General features: G+C 46.9%; 2 protein-coding genes across 5 annotated transcripts in view; one reads left to right on the top strand and one right to left on the bottom strand.

Moving 5' to 3' along the window:
• Gtpbp2 (GTP binding protein 2) overlaps positions 1-6,428 on the bottom strand; it is a 40,781-nt gene extending 34,353 nt beyond the window's left edge. The window contains exons 1-11 of one of the 3 annotated variants that reach the window (XM_078019960.1): positions 6,206-6,428; positions 4,245-4,271; positions 3,790-3,974; positions 3,346-3,454; positions 2,962-3,159; positions 2,492-2,666; positions 2,145-2,364; positions 1,625-1,760; positions 1,433-1,491; positions 660-831; positions 56-220 (exon numbers count right to left, since the gene is read on the bottom strand). In XM_078019960.1, coding sequence (XP_077876086.1) covers positions 56-220; positions 660-831; positions 1,433-1,491; positions 1,625-1,760; positions 2,145-2,364; positions 2,492-2,666; positions 2,962-3,159; positions 3,346-3,454; positions 3,790-3,974; positions 4,245-4,271; positions 6,206-6,391 — 1,632 coding nt within the window. In that variant the 5' untranslated portion in view covers positions 6,392-6,428. The remainder of the gene's footprint in view (positions 1-55; positions 221-659; positions 832-1,432; positions 1,492-1,624; positions 1,761-2,144; positions 2,365-2,491; positions 2,667-2,961; positions 3,160-3,345; positions 3,455-3,789; positions 3,975-4,244; positions 4,272-6,205) is intronic. The other 2 variants (XM_005318637.4, XM_040282719.2) reach the window with 2 other exon arrangements.
• Mad2l1bp (MAD2L1 binding protein) lies at positions 5,672-16,644 on the top strand. 2 transcript variants are annotated; one of them, XM_078019966.1, is made up of 3 exons: positions 5,672-6,004; positions 10,920-11,185; positions 15,710-16,644. In XM_078019966.1, exons 1-3 carry the CDS (start codon positions 5,698-5,700, stop codon positions 16,220-16,222), a joined length of 1,086 nt encoding a protein of 361 aa, XP_077876092.1. In that variant the 5' UTR covers positions 5,672-5,697; the 3' UTR covers positions 16,223-16,644. The 2 variants fall into 2 exon arrangements, with proteins under 2 accessions (XP_077876092.1, XP_005318693.1); XM_005318636.5 differs by lacking the exon at positions 5,672-6,004 and adding an exon at positions 9,723-10,448.
• Positions 16,645-16,954: the final 310 nt, after the last annotated feature.

The following is a 16,954-nucleotide window of genomic DNA, read 5'->3' as shown; positions in this document are numbered from 1 at the left end:
GGAGAATTCTTGACTTTTCCCTGGAGAAAGGGAGGCATGACTGGGTCCCTCTCACCTTGGCATGGATCTTTTCCACCACTGCTGTCTGACGTACGTTGCCCACATGTACTGTCACTTGGAATCCTCGTCGGAAGGTGGTGGCATGGAACAGTAGGACTATCTCTGCCTCGAACACTGAGCAGATGGTGGGATTCATCTCGGGGCTCACCATCACCATGCCCTGGGGAGGCACAGTCCCCAGGCCCAGGAAGGGCAGATCTAGCATTAGACTCACCCTTTCCAGCCCTCCCAACCTCTTTACAGCTCCTGAATTTCCTTTTCTTTTACATGACTCCAAACACATAGACCTCACAAGATAATATTTCAAATTCTCCTTTTGGTAGGTACTCTTATTTACCTCTAACCCTTCAAAGCTTTGTATGTTTAGTGTCCTGGACATTCACTTTGCACAGTGATTCAACTTAGTGATCTGCTCTTCATAAGGATTCTAAACCATTTTCATACAGTCTGTATAATAAACAAACCTTAAGCTTCTTGGGTTAAGAGACCATGTTTCCTTTGCGTTTCTCTGAAGCACTCTAGAAGGGAGCTCCTTACTCATTAGCCAGACCAAGGCACTTCTCTGTGCACTCCCTCTCCATCCCACTCACACACCTCACCTTGCGAAGCAGTGCACGGTCAAAGTCCCCAAGGGCCAATGTAGCAGCCTGCCCAGCTCGCAGCACACGACAGGCAGAGCGGTTGCGCTGGATGCTGCACACTTTCAGCTCCAGGAAGCAGCCATCATCTGTGGGGCCAACCACCAGCTGGTCCCCCTCACGGCAAATCCCACTGCAGCCCAGAGGGAAGGTGGCACAGTGTCAGCGTAGGTCTCTTACTTCTCTGCTAGAGACACCCAGAGCAATTTTTCCCTTCTGGGGTTGAGTCCCTCAAGTAAGGGGAAGGAAATCCTAATTTCAGATTTGGAGACAGGAGCGATGACTTCCTTGCCTGATCCTTAGTTCAGACAATAAAGGCTAATGCCAGAAAAGGTCAGCAGTGACATCTGGCAGAGAGGTACCTGCTGGGTTGGTAACACTGAACACCTGATCCCTGAAAGGGGAAATTTTTCTCTTGGGTTTCACCCTCTGCTTTGCAAAGAGTCATTTTCTCATTTCATACTTTTGAGATGAGATCAGTTGAATACAGTCTAGATTTCTTCCTGGGGCCCATGACACATCTCACTTGGGTCTGGAGATTCCCAGCATGCAGCAATAAGCCAATAGACTAGCTCCTGCCAGTACTTCTGAGAGTGAAAGCCTAATTTGCAAACAAGCGTATTTTGTAGATGGGCTCTGTTCAACTCTAGGATCTCCTCCTTTGGGCCAGGATGTCTCCGAGTACAGGGGCATGTGAGGGCTGAGTGGGGTGGGTAGCAAACAAGGCAATTCACCTGGAAAGTGTCCCTCCAACAACAGTCCCCACCTCTGGCACTGTGTAGATTTCATCCACCTGGAGCCAAAGAAAACTATCAATGTCCTCCTAAGTAGGGCTAGCAGGTCCAGCTTCTCTGAATAGGCTCTGGGACTGGTTAGAACTGGCCCCTTCCCCCTAACCCCTTCTACCTGTTTATTTGGCCAACTACCTGAAATTCCGTCAACTGCTGCATAAGCTCCTCCTGTTCTTTGCTGTTGGTCAGGGGAGGCAGGATATTCAGGAAGACTTTAAGGAGATCCAGACTCTCTCCAGACACGCTGGACAGTGTGAAGATAGGGGTGACACTATGGAGAAAGGGATGGAATGAGAAGACGAGGGAAGTCCAGAAGGCAGAGGCCAAGGGCCCACACATTGAAAGGTGAGCTTTTGTCTGGACAGCTGAGGGGCCCTCTCTTCTGGCTGTGAGCAAGCCAAGGAATATGACATGTGAAGCCCAGCCCCCAGCTCAAGGGAGACAGTAAATGTCTATAGGATTCTAGGCATCAGTGAGACTCCATGTTGGCATAGTGGAAGGGCCAATCCCTTTAAAAAGACTTCCTCCCTCAGTCCCAAATTGAAAAAGTCATAGAACTGAGCAAGAATCCATCTGGCTCTGGAGATAAGATAAGTTCCTGGGCCCTAAAGCATTCTTTCCCATGAATCAGGGCTTTAAGATGAGGCAGGCTTACTTGGGTGACTGGGCAAACTGCTGAGCAGCAGTGACAGCATCATCCTCAGAGGTAACCAGCATGGGGACCTTATGGCAGCCAGGCTGCTTGAGGACCCGCTCTAGCTGGCGTACTGTCCTCTCCACTGTAGTTTTGGCACATAGGTCCACCTTGCTGACCACGATGAAGAAGGGTACTTTCAGGGCCAGGGCCAGTCCCAGATGTTCCCTTGTGGTGCCAGCTGTCTCAAAGAAGGCAGGCAGGAGGATAGAAGAATGAGAGTATAGGAAGAAGGAGAGGGAAGAGAAGAATCAGTACTGGCTCCCAAAGTGGGAAAGCACCCCCTTTCCCTGCCCAAGACCTCTTACCAATGCCAGTATTGGCACTGACAAGGAGCAGGGCACAGTCAGGGCAGTAGGAGGTGAGGCCAAAGATGGTGGTGTGCAGATACTTATGGTGGCCTGCCAGGTCGATGAAGGTGATCATCTTGGAGCTGCTCTCACAGATCTCTTCTGCGGTCCGTGAGTCGCTGTAATTCACCACCTAGTCCAGGGCCCAGGGCTCTCAGTGCCCCCTGTGAGCCTCCCCAGCCCTTTAAGAGTTGCCAGGACCTAAACCAGGATTTAGGTGGCCCTGCCTCTTAATCCTGAGCCCCATTTTCTAATTAGTTCAGTTGATTCCCCATTTGTTTTCTAAGAGAAAAACTTGTTCAGTGCCCTCAGGGCCTTCATCTATACTATTACAAAAAGTCTCCACACTCAGCCCCCAACCTCTGTCCTTCACCTCTGCCATCCCATCTCAGAGTCTGGCCCCACTGGGTCCCGTTGATCCCATGCACCTCTCCCTTGCTGTTAAAGCCCAGGATCTCGAAGCTGATACTGGAGGTTCGGCCAGACTGAATCTCATGCAGGTGTCGGAAAAGGTTGAGCCGGGCCCGGCCCCGCCCGTTGTCCAGCTCTCCCTGGGTCAGGACTCCAAGCAGGGTTGACTTCCCTGAGTCCACATTCCCCAGGACAGCCACACGGAGGTCTAGGAACTGTGGACAAATTGTATTAAGTAAGGGCTCCAATCCCTTTCTTACTGAAGCCTAAGTCAAGGGTGGTGATGCTCCTGTGGAGCAACAGAATGATCTGGATGCCAGGATCCCAGGCCAGGAAAAGCCTGCCACCACAGGGCTCTCCCAGGGAGTATGGGCATGGGGGCAGGAAGGACACAGGCTCACCTGTTGGTTGTCAGGAACCTTTCGTACCAGCACCTCAGTGATCTTCCGGGGCATGTCACTATCATAATCCACTTCTCGCTCCCGGAGAACAGTGATATCTGCTCCAACCCTGTCACAGCAATGCCACAGCTGCCATACTTCACAGATACTCCCTGCATACTAGCCTGGCTCTAGAACAACAACCTTCCTACACCCCCCGCCACACACACACAGAGCTCCTAATACCTTATTGTACTTTCTACCACCCTCCAATCTATCCTGTATTCATGGCTCTTCTAAAACAACCAAGTAAACATCTTAAATCAAGGAGCAAAAAAGCCCTTTGTCAAGAGACCACTGTAGAAGGAAAGCCCATCTTGGCCCCTGAGGTCCTGGGTAACTGCCTATGTGTGGGTCCTCCCCAGAGTTAGGTAAAGGAGAACTGAGGAAGAGGGGGAAGCATACTTCTCTGCCATCCGGTGCAGGGTCTTGAGGGAGGCCCGCATCTCCTCCTCAGCCAGCCCCACCAGCAGCCCATTGTCCTCAACCCCAATCTGGTAGACAGCCTCACCACGTCCCTCCTGGAGACGCCACTTCATTTGTGTCACCAGATGCTCAAAGCGGTACTGGGATGGATTCACCAGCTTCAGCTAAGGGGCAGATGGGATATCATGAGAAGGTAAAATCATAAACCCCATGGTACCCACCTGTCCTGCCCCAAGGACTAGGACCTTCCCTTCCCACCTAAACCTCTTTCCCTTGGTACTTAACAGTGAGTCCCCCTCCAACAGAAATGAGGTAGAGACTTTACCCAAACCACATTGCTAAATTGCTAAAGAACATGAAGTTGGAAGGATCTCAGATTTCAATGACAAGGGCAACCTACCCGACCCTCTGCTCCTCCCCAGCCTAAGACTCACTTTATATTCGATGTTTCCATCTTCAGCCTGAAAAGAAGCAGGGAGCAGTTACCATACGCTGTCCAGACTGAATTCCCACTTTTCCCTCCATTCTCTCTAGGCCCAGGCAGAGAGAGCAGGAAGCCCCAGCAGCATCTGCTTAGGCAAGGACCTGAGAAAGTCAGTGGCAGACAACTCCTCAACCCAACTCCAAGTGACCCCTCTGAAGGAAAGGCCTATTAAGGACACAGCAAATCATCCATTTAAGCAAAGAACAAAATTCTGGAGTCCTTTTCTCTTTCACTCACTGGCATGATGCTCTTCTTGGATGCAAGGTCAACCCATACTTCTCCCCAGGACATAAAACTACTACTTCCTGTTCTGTAGGTTTTCTCTGTGTACAGGGTGCTGCTGCTTCTTTTTTCCTCAAGGCTGAGGATTGAACCCAGGGGTGCTCTACCACTGAGCCAGTATTTTTTTTTTCTTTATTTTTGAGACAGGGCCTTGCTAAGATGCCAAGGTTGGCCTTAAACTTGAAATTTTCCTGCCTCGGCCTCCTGAAGCTGGGATTACAGGTATGCACCACCATGCCTGGCTTGTTAAAGCCTTTCTTTGCCACTGATCTGGGAGACACCATTTCCTTCCTGCCCTCCCTCTCAGCTGATGTTACCAAATGTAAGAAGCTGCAAGAGGTTCTGGACCAGGGCCAAAGGGTGAGCTCATCACTGGTCACTACAAGTGGAATAAGAAAGAAAGCCCCAGGTATGAGAGGTGCAGAACTCCAAAAATGGGGTTAAGACAAACAAAAGAACTTAGAAAATGTAATAAAGGGGACAGGCTCCATAAACTTGACTCCCTATGGCTCTTGCCTCCTGTCCACTAAACCTCATGCCTCAGTTGAGGTGAAATCACGAATATCCCCTCTTCCAGGTGGTAGCACAGCACAGAAGCATCCTTTTGCCTGAGGCTTCTCTTCTCCAATGCAAAAGGTTATGGATTTTGCCTGTTCTGTCATTCTCAATTTCTACACTCCTCCTCTTTCCTTTCTGTATCATTCTATCCCTTCAAGGCCCTAATAGGTGGTCTTCACCTATAATCTCCATCCCATGGAGTATAAGGGAAATTTTCCCCATCAACAAAGACCTTCCAGAAATCTTTTTATCATTTTTTGCTAGAAATAGAGAATTAGGAAGGCTGGCATCAGAAATGTGGCATAAAGATAACAATCTAGACCAGTGGTTCTCAAAGTGTGCTCCCAGGTCCAGAAGCATTAGCATCACAAGGGAACTGGTAAGAAGTACAAATTCTCAGGTCCATCCCTTACCTATTGAGTCAGAAATTCTAGGAGTGGAGCCAGCAATCCTGGTGACTCTGGTGCACTAAAGTGTGGTAACCACTGATTTAGGCTTTTTTTCCTGGGCCCTCCTATCTTGAGAGGTAGGAACAAAGTAGTCACTTTCTGACATAAGAACAGATGGTGCCTGTGTGTGGAGGTTCTTCCCTGTCCCCACCCTGTCATAGGACAGGCAAAGGGCAGAGGACGAAGTCTAACTGTTGTCTGGTTTTATGTGTATGTATACTGAGGGATACAGAGGGAACGTATTGCTCTTTTCCAGGCTACTCCATTCCTCCCTGCGCAACAAGTTTAGAAAAAGTAGTGGTTATTCTGCCTGCCTCCTCGTTCCAGCTGCAGCACAGGCAAGCGGGTGGGAACGTTCTACCCTCCTCTTCCCAGGGGGATGGGATCCCCTTTCCCCATTTCTCCTTCTGGGGTAATCGAGGTAAGCACTCTCCCGGAGGGTACGTGAAGTCTCTAACATACTTCCCGGGGTCCCGGGACCGGAAGGAGCGGTTCTTTTTCCCTACCCCTCCTCTCTGGGGTCTTGACACCGGAAGGGGGGCCAATTCTCTGTCCCGCCTCCCTAGAGTCCCGAGACGGGAGGAGTAGTTTCCTCTCGCCCAGTCACTTCTTAGGGGCTCACCTCAGGGGGCAGGTACGGGGGGTTGTTGGCTTTGCTCCCTCTGTTTCTTCCGTTCTTCTTCTTACCCTTCGGGCCCCCGCAGCCGCTACTGCCGCCGGCCCCCCTAGCCTTGAGGGTTCCGCCCATAGCCGGGCCCCCTCCGGGCCGGCAGCAGCCGCCGAATAACTCAGATACCCGCGAGTCCATTCGCCGCTGCCGCCAGCCCCCCGCCCGACCCCTCCCCCCTGCCACCACCACCGCCGCCGCCGCCGCCCCTACTGCCACCGCCGCGTCGGCCAGCCAGAGGAGAGCGGGGTGGGGCGCTGTGCAGGCCACGCCCCCACCTCCCCTGGCCTCCAGGTCGCGTCAGAAACAGCCGCGGGGCACCACGGGATATCGAGTCCACGGGCCTTGGACCTCTCTTAAAAGAGCGCGCCGCCGCCCTACAGCTTCCAGGAGGCATCGCGGCGCAAGGAGCCACAGGTGGCTTCGGGGCGTGGACAAGGAGCGCGCCTTTGCGCGCAAAGGCCGAAGGGAGTTGTAGTCCGGTTCCCAGTGCCCGCGCTCAGAGCGGTCTTTTTCTAGGGCTTGGGGCGCGGGCAGTTGAAAGCCCCGAGGCCTGAGGATCTGGGCGGTCACCGGCAGAGAAGGGCTTACATCAGAATCGAGCTTTGTGGACCCCCCTGGTTATGACCTCTTACTGCGGATGCCAGACAACAGGTTTTGGACCTAGAGAGCGGCAGAATTCCGGGAGACTGGTCCCTCCAGCCTGCCAGGTCCACCTCTGCTTGTTTTCTTTCCCGATGGCCGGCGTGCTGTCGGGGTGAGTCAGGGCGAACGCCAGGGCGGAGGCGAATGGTGTTTAGCCTAATTACGGAAGTTTTGTGGCGATGATTATGCCACCTTTACACAGTAGTCACTGCTTTATTACTGGGCTGGCACCGTCCGGGGGCTGGTTTTAGCAGCCTCAGGCCCCGCGGTGGCCCCGACACGAGACCTGAACCTATAAACCAGCCAGCTGCCCGCCGCAAGTATCCCCGTCCCCTTTGTTTTGAGGCCGAACCAATCCTGGAGAACTGAGCTTGGTTTTAAAACTGCCAGGGCTGTAGGAAGGGCTCGGCCTCTACTTGGGGCGGGACTGGAGCTCGGGTTACATCAACCACCGCGAGGGCAGGGGAAGTGCCCGGGAATAGAAACTTGGCCCAGGGCCCCAGGGTATTGTTGACTTTTGACTTTCGACTTTCTTGCCAAGACCTCTCCCCTTCTCTTTAGGACTCAGTCAGCATAGAATAAACACATAGAGTAAACACATCCAGCGACAAAACAGTGTACAAGACACCAGAAATACAGGGTGGAGAAGCAGTTAGAATTGCTGGGCTGGGAGTCAGGACGCCAGGGTTCAATTCCCAGCCCTATGGCTGTTTCATGACTCACTTCTCACATTTCCCTCTCTTTACAAACAAGGAGATGTTCATACACAGCCAGGAAATAAAACAGTTTGTGCCTTCAGACCTCAGTTTTCCTTGGAAAACTAAAAGCAGCAACAGTGACTTACCTCTGGTGATCCCTGTAGGGGTTCAGACTTGGTGGAGTCCATGGCTTCTTCCTGGGTCCACATAGAGAGAGGCAGGTCTACTGATGACACAGTTACTGTCCACATGGCATAACTCCCCAAAGCAGTGAGAGCAGAAGGACTAAAGTCAGCAATTATGGACCTAGCATGTCCAGCCAATTATATGGGTCTTCAATGGCTGAAGGCTTATGTGACTCTTTGAAATCCTGTGTGATTGAGGGAAAGGCTATGTTGTAGAGGTGAACACTAACAAGGGCATAGGGGCACTAGGAAAACTGCTGTTAGAGACTGAGAGTAGAAAACTCAGAGCTCAAAAAGGATTGGGATGGGAAGCAAGAGATAAACCCACACCCCAACATTATCACTACAACCAGTTCTGGTTCCTTTTGATACCCAGAGCCTGCTGCACTTGACTGATCACACCCATCTTTTCATGTACATGGATCTTTCAGCAGCCAAGCCCAACACACACAATTTTACTTCATTCATTCCAATCCCCTTGACTCCTGTATGGAGAATTTCTTTTAAAAGATAGCAGAAGATAACCCATTCTGAGAGCCCATTCTTAAACAACCTTACCTACCACAAATAGAAGTGAAGGCTGGCAGAGAAGTAGCCTGAACAGGAATATCTGTTCAGGAGATCAGGATCCTGGGCAATGGAAAGTGGTGTGTGTGATTAGTTTCCTGGAAGGATTGCTTATGAGGTGGTTGGCTATGGGATATATATATCCCATATATGGATACACAGGTCACATGCAAGCATTTTTCCTGCTCTGTAATTAGTCATTAATTTCTGTGTATAGTACCTTTGTATATGTTTTGAATTCAGACAGCAATCTTTCTCTTTATGCTTCCTTGGTTTTGTGTCATCCCTAAGCCAACTCACTCCTAGATTATACATTATTCCCCAATATTTCTTCTAGGAGCAACATCCCTTCACCCCAAGGATCAAATCCAGGGATTTAGTGCATGCTAAGAACATGGTATGCCACTGAGCTATGCCCCCAGTCTGTTTCTAGTAGTTTTTTTTGAGGTTTTTATATTTTTTAAAATTTGAGAAAGGTGGGGGCTGGGGATGTGGCTCAAGCGGTAGCGTGCTCGCCTGGCATGAGTGCGGCCCCGGTTCGATCCTCAGCACCACATACAAACAAAGATGTTGTGCCCACCGATAACTAAAAAATAAATATTAAAAAAAATTTGAGAAAGGATATTGCTGAGTTGCCCAGACAGGCCTGGAATTTGTGATCCTCCTGTCTCAGTCTCCCAAGTAGCTGTAATTACAGGCTTGTGCCACCACGTCCAGCTTGCTTTGAGGTTTATTTTTATGTTTAGATATTTAATTCATTTGGAATTTATTTTTTTGTAGTGTATGATAGACCAAAATCAATTTTATTTATTTTTATATTTTTTTTAAAGAGAGAGAGAGAGAGAGAGAGAGAACTTTTTCTTTTTTAATATTTATTTTTCAATTTCGGCGGACACAACATCTTTGTTTGTATGTGGTGCTGAGGATCGAACCCGGGCCACACACATGCAGGCGAGCCCGCTACCGCTTGAGCCACATCCCCAGCCCTCAATTTTTAAATAGATACAGTTGTCTCACATTATTTGCTTTGAAAAGTCACCATTAGACTACATATACAGATTTTATTTATTTATTTATTTATTTGGGTACTGTAGATTGAACCCATGGGTGCTTAACCACTGAGACACATCCCTAGCCCCCCCCACCCTTTTTTTTTTTTTTTTTTTTTTTAATTTTGGGCACAAAGTTGCTTAGGGACTTGCCAAGTTGCTGAGACTGGACTTGAACTTATGATCCTCCTGTCTCAGCCTCCTGAGTCACTGGGACTTTGAGTCCAATTCAGATTCTGTTTCTGAACTCTTGTTTATTCTTGGGCCAAAACTACTGTGTTTTTGTTTGGTTGGTTTGTGGTGTTGGGGTCTTGTACATGCTATCACTGAGTTATCTCCCCAGCCCAGTATCACAGTATTTTAACCATTGTACTTTTATAGTTATTTTGACCTCTATTCCCTGCTTCCTAAAATATACCTTTCCCTTGGTCTCCATGATCTGAACTTGTCTATTCTTCTTTATACTTATGTGGGTACAGATTCTTCCACAGGTTGTTCTCAACATCTCATAAACATTAATATTTTCAGTATCCTACCCCATTCTCATTTTATATGCTTTTCCTGCGTGATCTTATCCACTTCCATACCGAGGACTGTCAAATACCTATCTCTATTCCAAATGGAGTTCCTAAATATCTGTAGCTGGCGCGCCTGACTTGTTTGCGACTGAGCCTGGCAGCACAAAGCCTGAGCCTGGCCACAAAGCAGATGGACAGTGAATAGTGAACCCAGGAGGGAATGGATGCGTGAGTGCGGTATCCTTTAGAAGGCAGAGCCCAGTGGCCGAGAGGGCCTGGTTTCCTGCGGGGGAAGGGCAAGGCATATCCGTAGCAGGGTTTGCAAGAGCTGAGGGCAGAACTCAACTCTGAACTCCGCCCGGCCTTTAACTCAGGGCGGTGGCGCTTTGCTTGCTTCCGGTCCAGCCGAACCGGATGTGGAGTCCGAACGTCCCATGATGCTCCGCAGGGCGCCCATTCTAACCGCAGGGAGCAGAGGGAGTCAGTGGTGATGGCGGCGGCGGAGCCGAAAGTGCTGTCCCCTGCTGCAGTCCCTGGTAAGGCCTAGGGTGCAGAGCTTGGGGAGCCTTGAGGACGTGTTTCTTGCCTTCTGCCGCCTGTCAGTCCCTTCCTTGGCCCTTTCTTCGGCCCGTCTACCCTATGCGGGTGCTCCGCCCCAATCGGGCTCGACTCCCTCCGCTGCGTCGAGTTGATTCGCTTTCTGTCTTACTTTCAGGGTTCTGAACCCCGCTTAACCACACTTTGGACTCATTTTCCCAGGTCGGGGTCCGCCGCGAGCGGAGCGTTAGTCATTGCCTCCGAAATCCCCTCTACTCTGCTGCCATCTTTCAAGTCACTTTAGACAGGGATCAGGAATCTTCCCACGCAGGAGGTTGCCAAGATTATATCCGTGCCTCCGGGTCCCCCCTTCACAGTGGCTGATATGGTGACCATCAGGAATGAGAAGACTAACTTTGACCTCTTAAATTTTTAATTTTTTCTCACTTTTTATCCTTTTCCCTCACTAGATTTGGAGTGGTATGAGAAGTCGGAAGAAACCAACGCCACTCAGATAGATCTACTTGAGACCACCTCTGCCCAGGAACCTTCCAACCCTTCGGAGCCCTTTTGCTCCAGAGACTGCTTGGTACCAGTGGTGTTTCCTGGGCCTGTAAGCCAGGAAGGCTGCTGTCGGTTTACTTGTGAACTTTTAAAGCATATCATGTACCAACGCCAGCAACTCCCTCTGCCCTATGAACAGCTTAAACACTTCTACCGAAAACCTTCTCCCCAGGTATGCACAGGCTTTGAGTCAAAATTATTGGGAAAACTGGTAGAAAAGATGAAACCTTCAGGGCAGAACTTGGTGCTCCCAGCCCCTTTCCCGAATCCCAGTAATTCTGGAGGCTGAGTTCCAGCCTCTGCAACTTAGACTCTGTCTCAAATAAAATTTTATTTTATTTTATTTTTATTTATTTATTTTTTTTTAAAGAGAGAGTGAGAGAGGAGAGAGAGAGAGAATTTTTAATATTTATTTTTTAGTTCTCGGCGGACACAACATCTTTGTTGGTATGTGGTGTTGAGGATCGAACCCGGGCCGCACGCATGCCAGGCGAGCGCAATACCGCTGAGCCACATCCCCAGCCCCTCAAATAAAATTTTTTTTTTTTTTTTTAAAGAGAGAGTGAGAGAGGGGGACAGAGAGAGAGAGAGAGAGAGAGTTTTAACATTTATTTATTTATTTATTTTTCTTAGTTCTCGGCGGACACAACATCTTTGTTGGTATGTGGTGCTGCTGAGGATCGAACCCAGGCCGCACGCATGCTAGGCGAGCGCGCTACCGCTTGAGCCACATCCCCAGCCCCAAATAAAATTTTAAAAAGGGCTGAAGATATAACTCAGTGGTAGAGTGCTCCTGGTACTGCCAAAAAAAAAAAAAAAAAAAAAAGAAGAAAAGAAAATCAAACAATTTTATTTCCAAGGCTCCTATTAGCCTAAGCAGTTCTAAGGGCTTTAGTCACTTTCTTTCTACTCCAGTCTTTGGTTGTCTGACCCTCCTTACTTTTTATCTTGTTCTATTTGGAAACTATTATTATGGGGGCTGGGAATGTGGCTCAAGCGGTAGCGCACTCTTCTGGCATGGGTGCGGCAGGGTTCGATCCTCAGCACCACATACAAAGATGTGTCTGCCGAAAACTAAAATGTAAATAATATATATATATATATATATTTTACTTAGCATTTATTTTTTTATTGGTTCTTTGTAGTTATACATGACAAGAGAATTTATTTTGACATCATTACAAAAGCACAGAATATAATTTGCTCTAATTCGTCCCCCGTATTTCCCCTTCCCTTCTCCACCTCCCTCCCCATGTTTCCTTCTCTCTATTGATCTTTCTGCTATTTACTTACTTAAAGAAAAAATTAGTGTCTTGTGGATGTACATGATGGTGAGATTCATTGGGATATTTTCATATATATAAAAATATATATATGTAGGAAAGTTAGGTCAGATTCATTCCACTCTTTTTCCCAACCCCAACCCTCTTCCCTCCCCTTCATTTCTCTTGGTCTACTCCACTGATATTTCTTCTATTATTTTTTTAATCCCCCTCCACCTTCTTTTGATTAGTGTCCACATAGCAGAGAAAACCTTTGACCTTTGGGGACTATTTCATTTAGCATGATAGTCTCCAGTTCCATCCATTCACCGGCAAAGGTCACAATGTTTACTTAACATTTCCAAATCTTCCTTTTCACGATGGTCAAGATCAGTCTATAAATGCTCAATTTTCTCACCATAAGGAAACTACATTCGAGGAGATAGACATGCTTACCATGATTTGAACATTACATAATGTCTATATTTGTCAAAAAAAGAAAGAAACTCTTATTATGTGTTGTTGCTTTTGAACTTCATGAACTAGCTTTTTTTTTTTTTTTTGCTTTTTTTTTTTTTGGTACTGGGGATTGAACTCAGTGGATTTACCACTGAGCCCCTCCCCCCCCCTTTTTTTTAATTTGAGACATGGCCTCATTATGTTGCTGAGAGGTTGGCCTTGAACTTGGGATCCTCCTGCCTCAGCCTCCAGAGTCACTAGACTCTCAGGCACATGCTACCATATCTGGCATAAACTGGCTCTTAAATGTGTATATGTGGTACTGGGGATCAAACCCAATGTCTTGTGCATTCTCTGCATGTGCTCTACCACTGAGCCCTCCAGCCCTGAAACTGGCTCTTTAAATTCTAACTTCTTTTCAAATTTTCATCTTTTTTTTTTTTTTTTTAATCTACTTACTAGGGGACTTCTTTTTTTGGTACTGGGATTGAACTCAGGAGCACTCGGCCACTGAGCCATATCCCCAGCCATATTTGTATTTTATTTAGAGATAGGATCTCACTGAGTTGCTTAAGACCTTGCTTTTACTGAGGCTGGCTTTGAATTCATGATCTTCCTGCCTTAGCCTCCTGAGCCTCTGGGATTATAGGGATGTGCCATGACGCCTGGCCTTACTTCTCTTTTTTTAAAAAAATAAGTATAATTGATTTTATTTATCTGTTTATATGTGGTGCTGATAATCAAACCCAGTGCCTCACACATGCTAGGCAAGTGCTATACTACTGAGCCACAACTCCAGCCTCACGAGGGGACTTCTTGATTAACATTTCTAGTATTCTTTCCTCTTTTTTTGGTACTGGGGATTGAACTCCCCATCACTGAGCTATATCCCCAGACCTTTTTATTTTATTTTATTTTTAATATGAATATTTTAAATTGTTGATGGGCCTTCATTTTATTTATTTATATGTGGTGCTAAGGATCAAATCTGGTGCCTTACATATGCTAGGCAAGTGCTCTACCACTGAGCCCCAACCCCAGCACCTTAGTTTTTTATTTTGAAACAGGTTCTTAATAAGATTCTGAGACTGGCCTCAAACTTGTGATACTCTGCCTTAGCCACCCTCCCCCATTATGGGTGTGTGCAACTCCCCCCAGCTAGTGATAATATTCTTAAGAGCACCTTCTTCATTTTTTCCATCTTCTTTTAAAATAACATATTGTTGTTTCATGACTGTTTGAATTTCTATTACCTGAAGATTTTTAATGTGTGTTTGACATTTTTCTCTGTTCATTGCAGTGTTTCTCTTTCTTTCAGAATTCTTTGCCCTTTTTTTTTTTTTTTTTTTTTTTGGTATCTTTCATGTTGAAAGTTTTTATTCTGAGTCTGGTGAATATTTCAGAACGAGTTATAGCAAGCTCTGTGCATGTGCCTGGGCCTTTTGCACTAATGACTTTCCTTAAAAGAGATTGAGTAGGAACCTGGTGGTCTCTTTGGGAAACTTCCTGAACATAGTATTGGATGGAGGAGGAAATTGCAGGCCGTATAAGCCTCCTCACATAGTTTTATTCGGTCTCCCTATGCTTACTCTTGCCTTCTCCTAAGAATATTACCAGTTCTTGAATCTTTCTGGGGTTTTGCAGTGTGAATTTGTTTTTTGTGGGCATCTGCTTTGTCAGTACTTGGCATTTTGCTCTCTTGAAATCTGTCCCCTCCTTTAAAATTTTTTTTGTTAGACCTTTATTTATTTATTTTTTTTATGTGGTGCTGAGGATTGAACCCAGTGTCTCACGCATGCTAAGAAGCGCTCTAGCACTGAGCTACAACCCACTGAGTTTGTCTTCTAGAAGCCATTTAGAAGACCTCTTTGCCCGGACACTAGTACCACGAGTGCTGGTCCTCCTCAGGGGCAGTGCCCTAAGCCCCAAGGAGTTCTTTTTTTTAAAAAAAATATTTTGTTTTAGTTGTAGTTGGATACAGTACCTTTATTTCATTTTTATGTGCTGCTGAGGATCTAACCCAGCGCTTCACACGTGCTAGGCGAGTACTCTACTGCAAAGCTACAACCTCACCCCCACTTGAACTCTCAACTCTTCCATTTACCTTCTTCTTTTTTTTAGTTATTGGTGGACTTTTATTTCATTCATTCATTTATTTATTTATATGTGGTGCTGAGAATTGAATCCAGTGCCTCACACCTGCTAGGCAAGTGCTCTATCACTGAGCCACAACCCAAGCTCCATTTTTCTTTTTCTCTTACCCTTTTTTATTTTTAGCAGTGCTAGGAATCAAACTCAGGGCCTTGCACATGCTAGGCAAGTACACTACAACTCACCCTTTTCTATCTACTTTCTGTCTACCTTTCAAAACTTTGTTGTTGCCTTTGGCCAATGTTGCCTATTCTCTCTGGGCGGGGGGGTGTCTCTTGCTCTCTTTCCTTTGAAAAGAGAGTAAAGTATTTCCTTAAAAATTTTCTTAGAAATTTGTCCTGGGGCTCAGTGGTAGAGTGCTCACCTAGCACGTACCAGGCCCTGGGTTCAATCCTCAGCACCACATAAAAATAAGTAATTAATAATCTTGTATTTAATTTGTCATGTTTAACTAGAGGACCTACTCCAGAATTTATTAGTCCAAATAATATTCATTCTTAAAAACTCCCCGTAAAACAGAAATTTGCTACTTCAACTATGCCATGGAGTGTCCTTGACTGTTTTAGTTCCTTATTTTCAATTCCCATCAGCTTCAGGATATTGTCTTTGTTGTTCTGAGTGCATATAAATTATGGCTTTGTACAAAGAATATATTTTCTTTTTCAGCATAATGCCCTCTGATAAAACCCACTGTATATTTATGGCAGTTAATTGAGCTAGAAATTCAGTCCTGAAAGCTGTCTACAAAACCCAGCCGTGTTCTTCAGAGGGCATTAGCTTCCCCTTATCAAGTCCTTCTCTCTCACTATTCTTTCTCCTCACAGGCAGAGAATGCAGTGAGGAAGAAACCTCGAGTCACCACTGAGGCAAGCAGCAGGAAATGCCAACAAGCACTGGCGGAACTGGAGAGTGTCCTCAGCCATTTAGAAGACTTCTTTGCCCGGACACTAGTACCACGGGTGCTGATCCTCCTCGGGGGCAGTGCCCTAAGCCCCAAGGAGTTCTATGAACTTGACCTGTCCAGGCTGGTCCCCTTCAGCATGGACCAGAACCTGAGCACAGCTGCTTGTTTGCGCCGTCTCTTCCGGGCCATTTTCATGGCTGATGCCTTTAGTGAGCTACAGGCTCCTCCACTCATGGGCACCATTGTTATGGCACAGGGGCACCGTGACTGCGGAGAAGATTGGTTTCGACCCAAGCTCAATTACCGAGTGCCTAGCCGCGGCCACAAACTCACTGTGACCCTGTCCTGTGGCAGACCTTCTATTCCAGCCCTGGATTCAGAGGATTACATTTGGTTCCAGGCACCAGTGACACTTAAGGGCTTCCACGATTGAACCGAGGGTGTTTCTTAACTCTAAAAACATAATGGCTAAATTATCTTTCTCCCTGTAGCACCTTGTCATGCATCTCTTGCTTGGAGCTGGAATTGCTTCCTGGTGAGAGAAGAAGGCTCTGTCCTCCTGGCTGTTTGCCTCCCCTCAGACTTCCTGGTGGGCTGATGGTGTGTGGCTGTGACCAAAATAATCATTATTGAGCAACAATTCCGAATCAAAGGTTGATTTTCCCAGAGGGTGCTGGGTCAGATGTTCCTATTTAGGATTGGAAAGCAAAGATGGGTTCATAAACAGATTCTCCTATGGGGTACGCTTTTGATCTTTTCTTTCAGAGTTTCTACCAGAGTCATAAAGTGTGTGTGACTTATGAATTTAAATATAAAATGAATAATCATTAAATTTTCCTGAAACTTTTGACTTAAGACTTTTCAGCCTCCAAACCTAGAGTTGTTTTTTGTGTCCCTCCCCCGGGCCTCGCCTGCTTCAGGGCTTCCAGGATTTTTTTAACTAATTTTTTTTTTTTTTTTCCTTTTCATCCGCCTTAGGTCAGTCTGGAAAGTTAAGTGACTTGACTAAGTTTCTATAAGTAGTTTGTTAGCAGAGTTGGGACTGGAATCCTCATCAAGCAGCCTGTAGCCCAACATTCTGTACTTGCCACATATTGATCTTTGTGACCCTTAAGTTCTGCCCAAAGCAGGAGTCTCCTTTGGTGTGGGCAAAATACTGATAAGG

The sequence above is a fragment of the Ictidomys tridecemlineatus genome, chromosome 8 (genome assembly GCF_052094955.1).
Source record: "Ictidomys tridecemlineatus isolate mIctTri1 chromosome 8, mIctTri1.hap1, whole genome shotgun sequence".
Classification (NCBI taxonomy): Eukaryota; Metazoa; Chordata; class Mammalia; order Rodentia; family Sciuridae; genus Ictidomys; species Ictidomys tridecemlineatus.
Note: the sequence above shows the minus strand (reverse complement) of the source record. Positions and strands in the feature narration are given on the sequence as shown.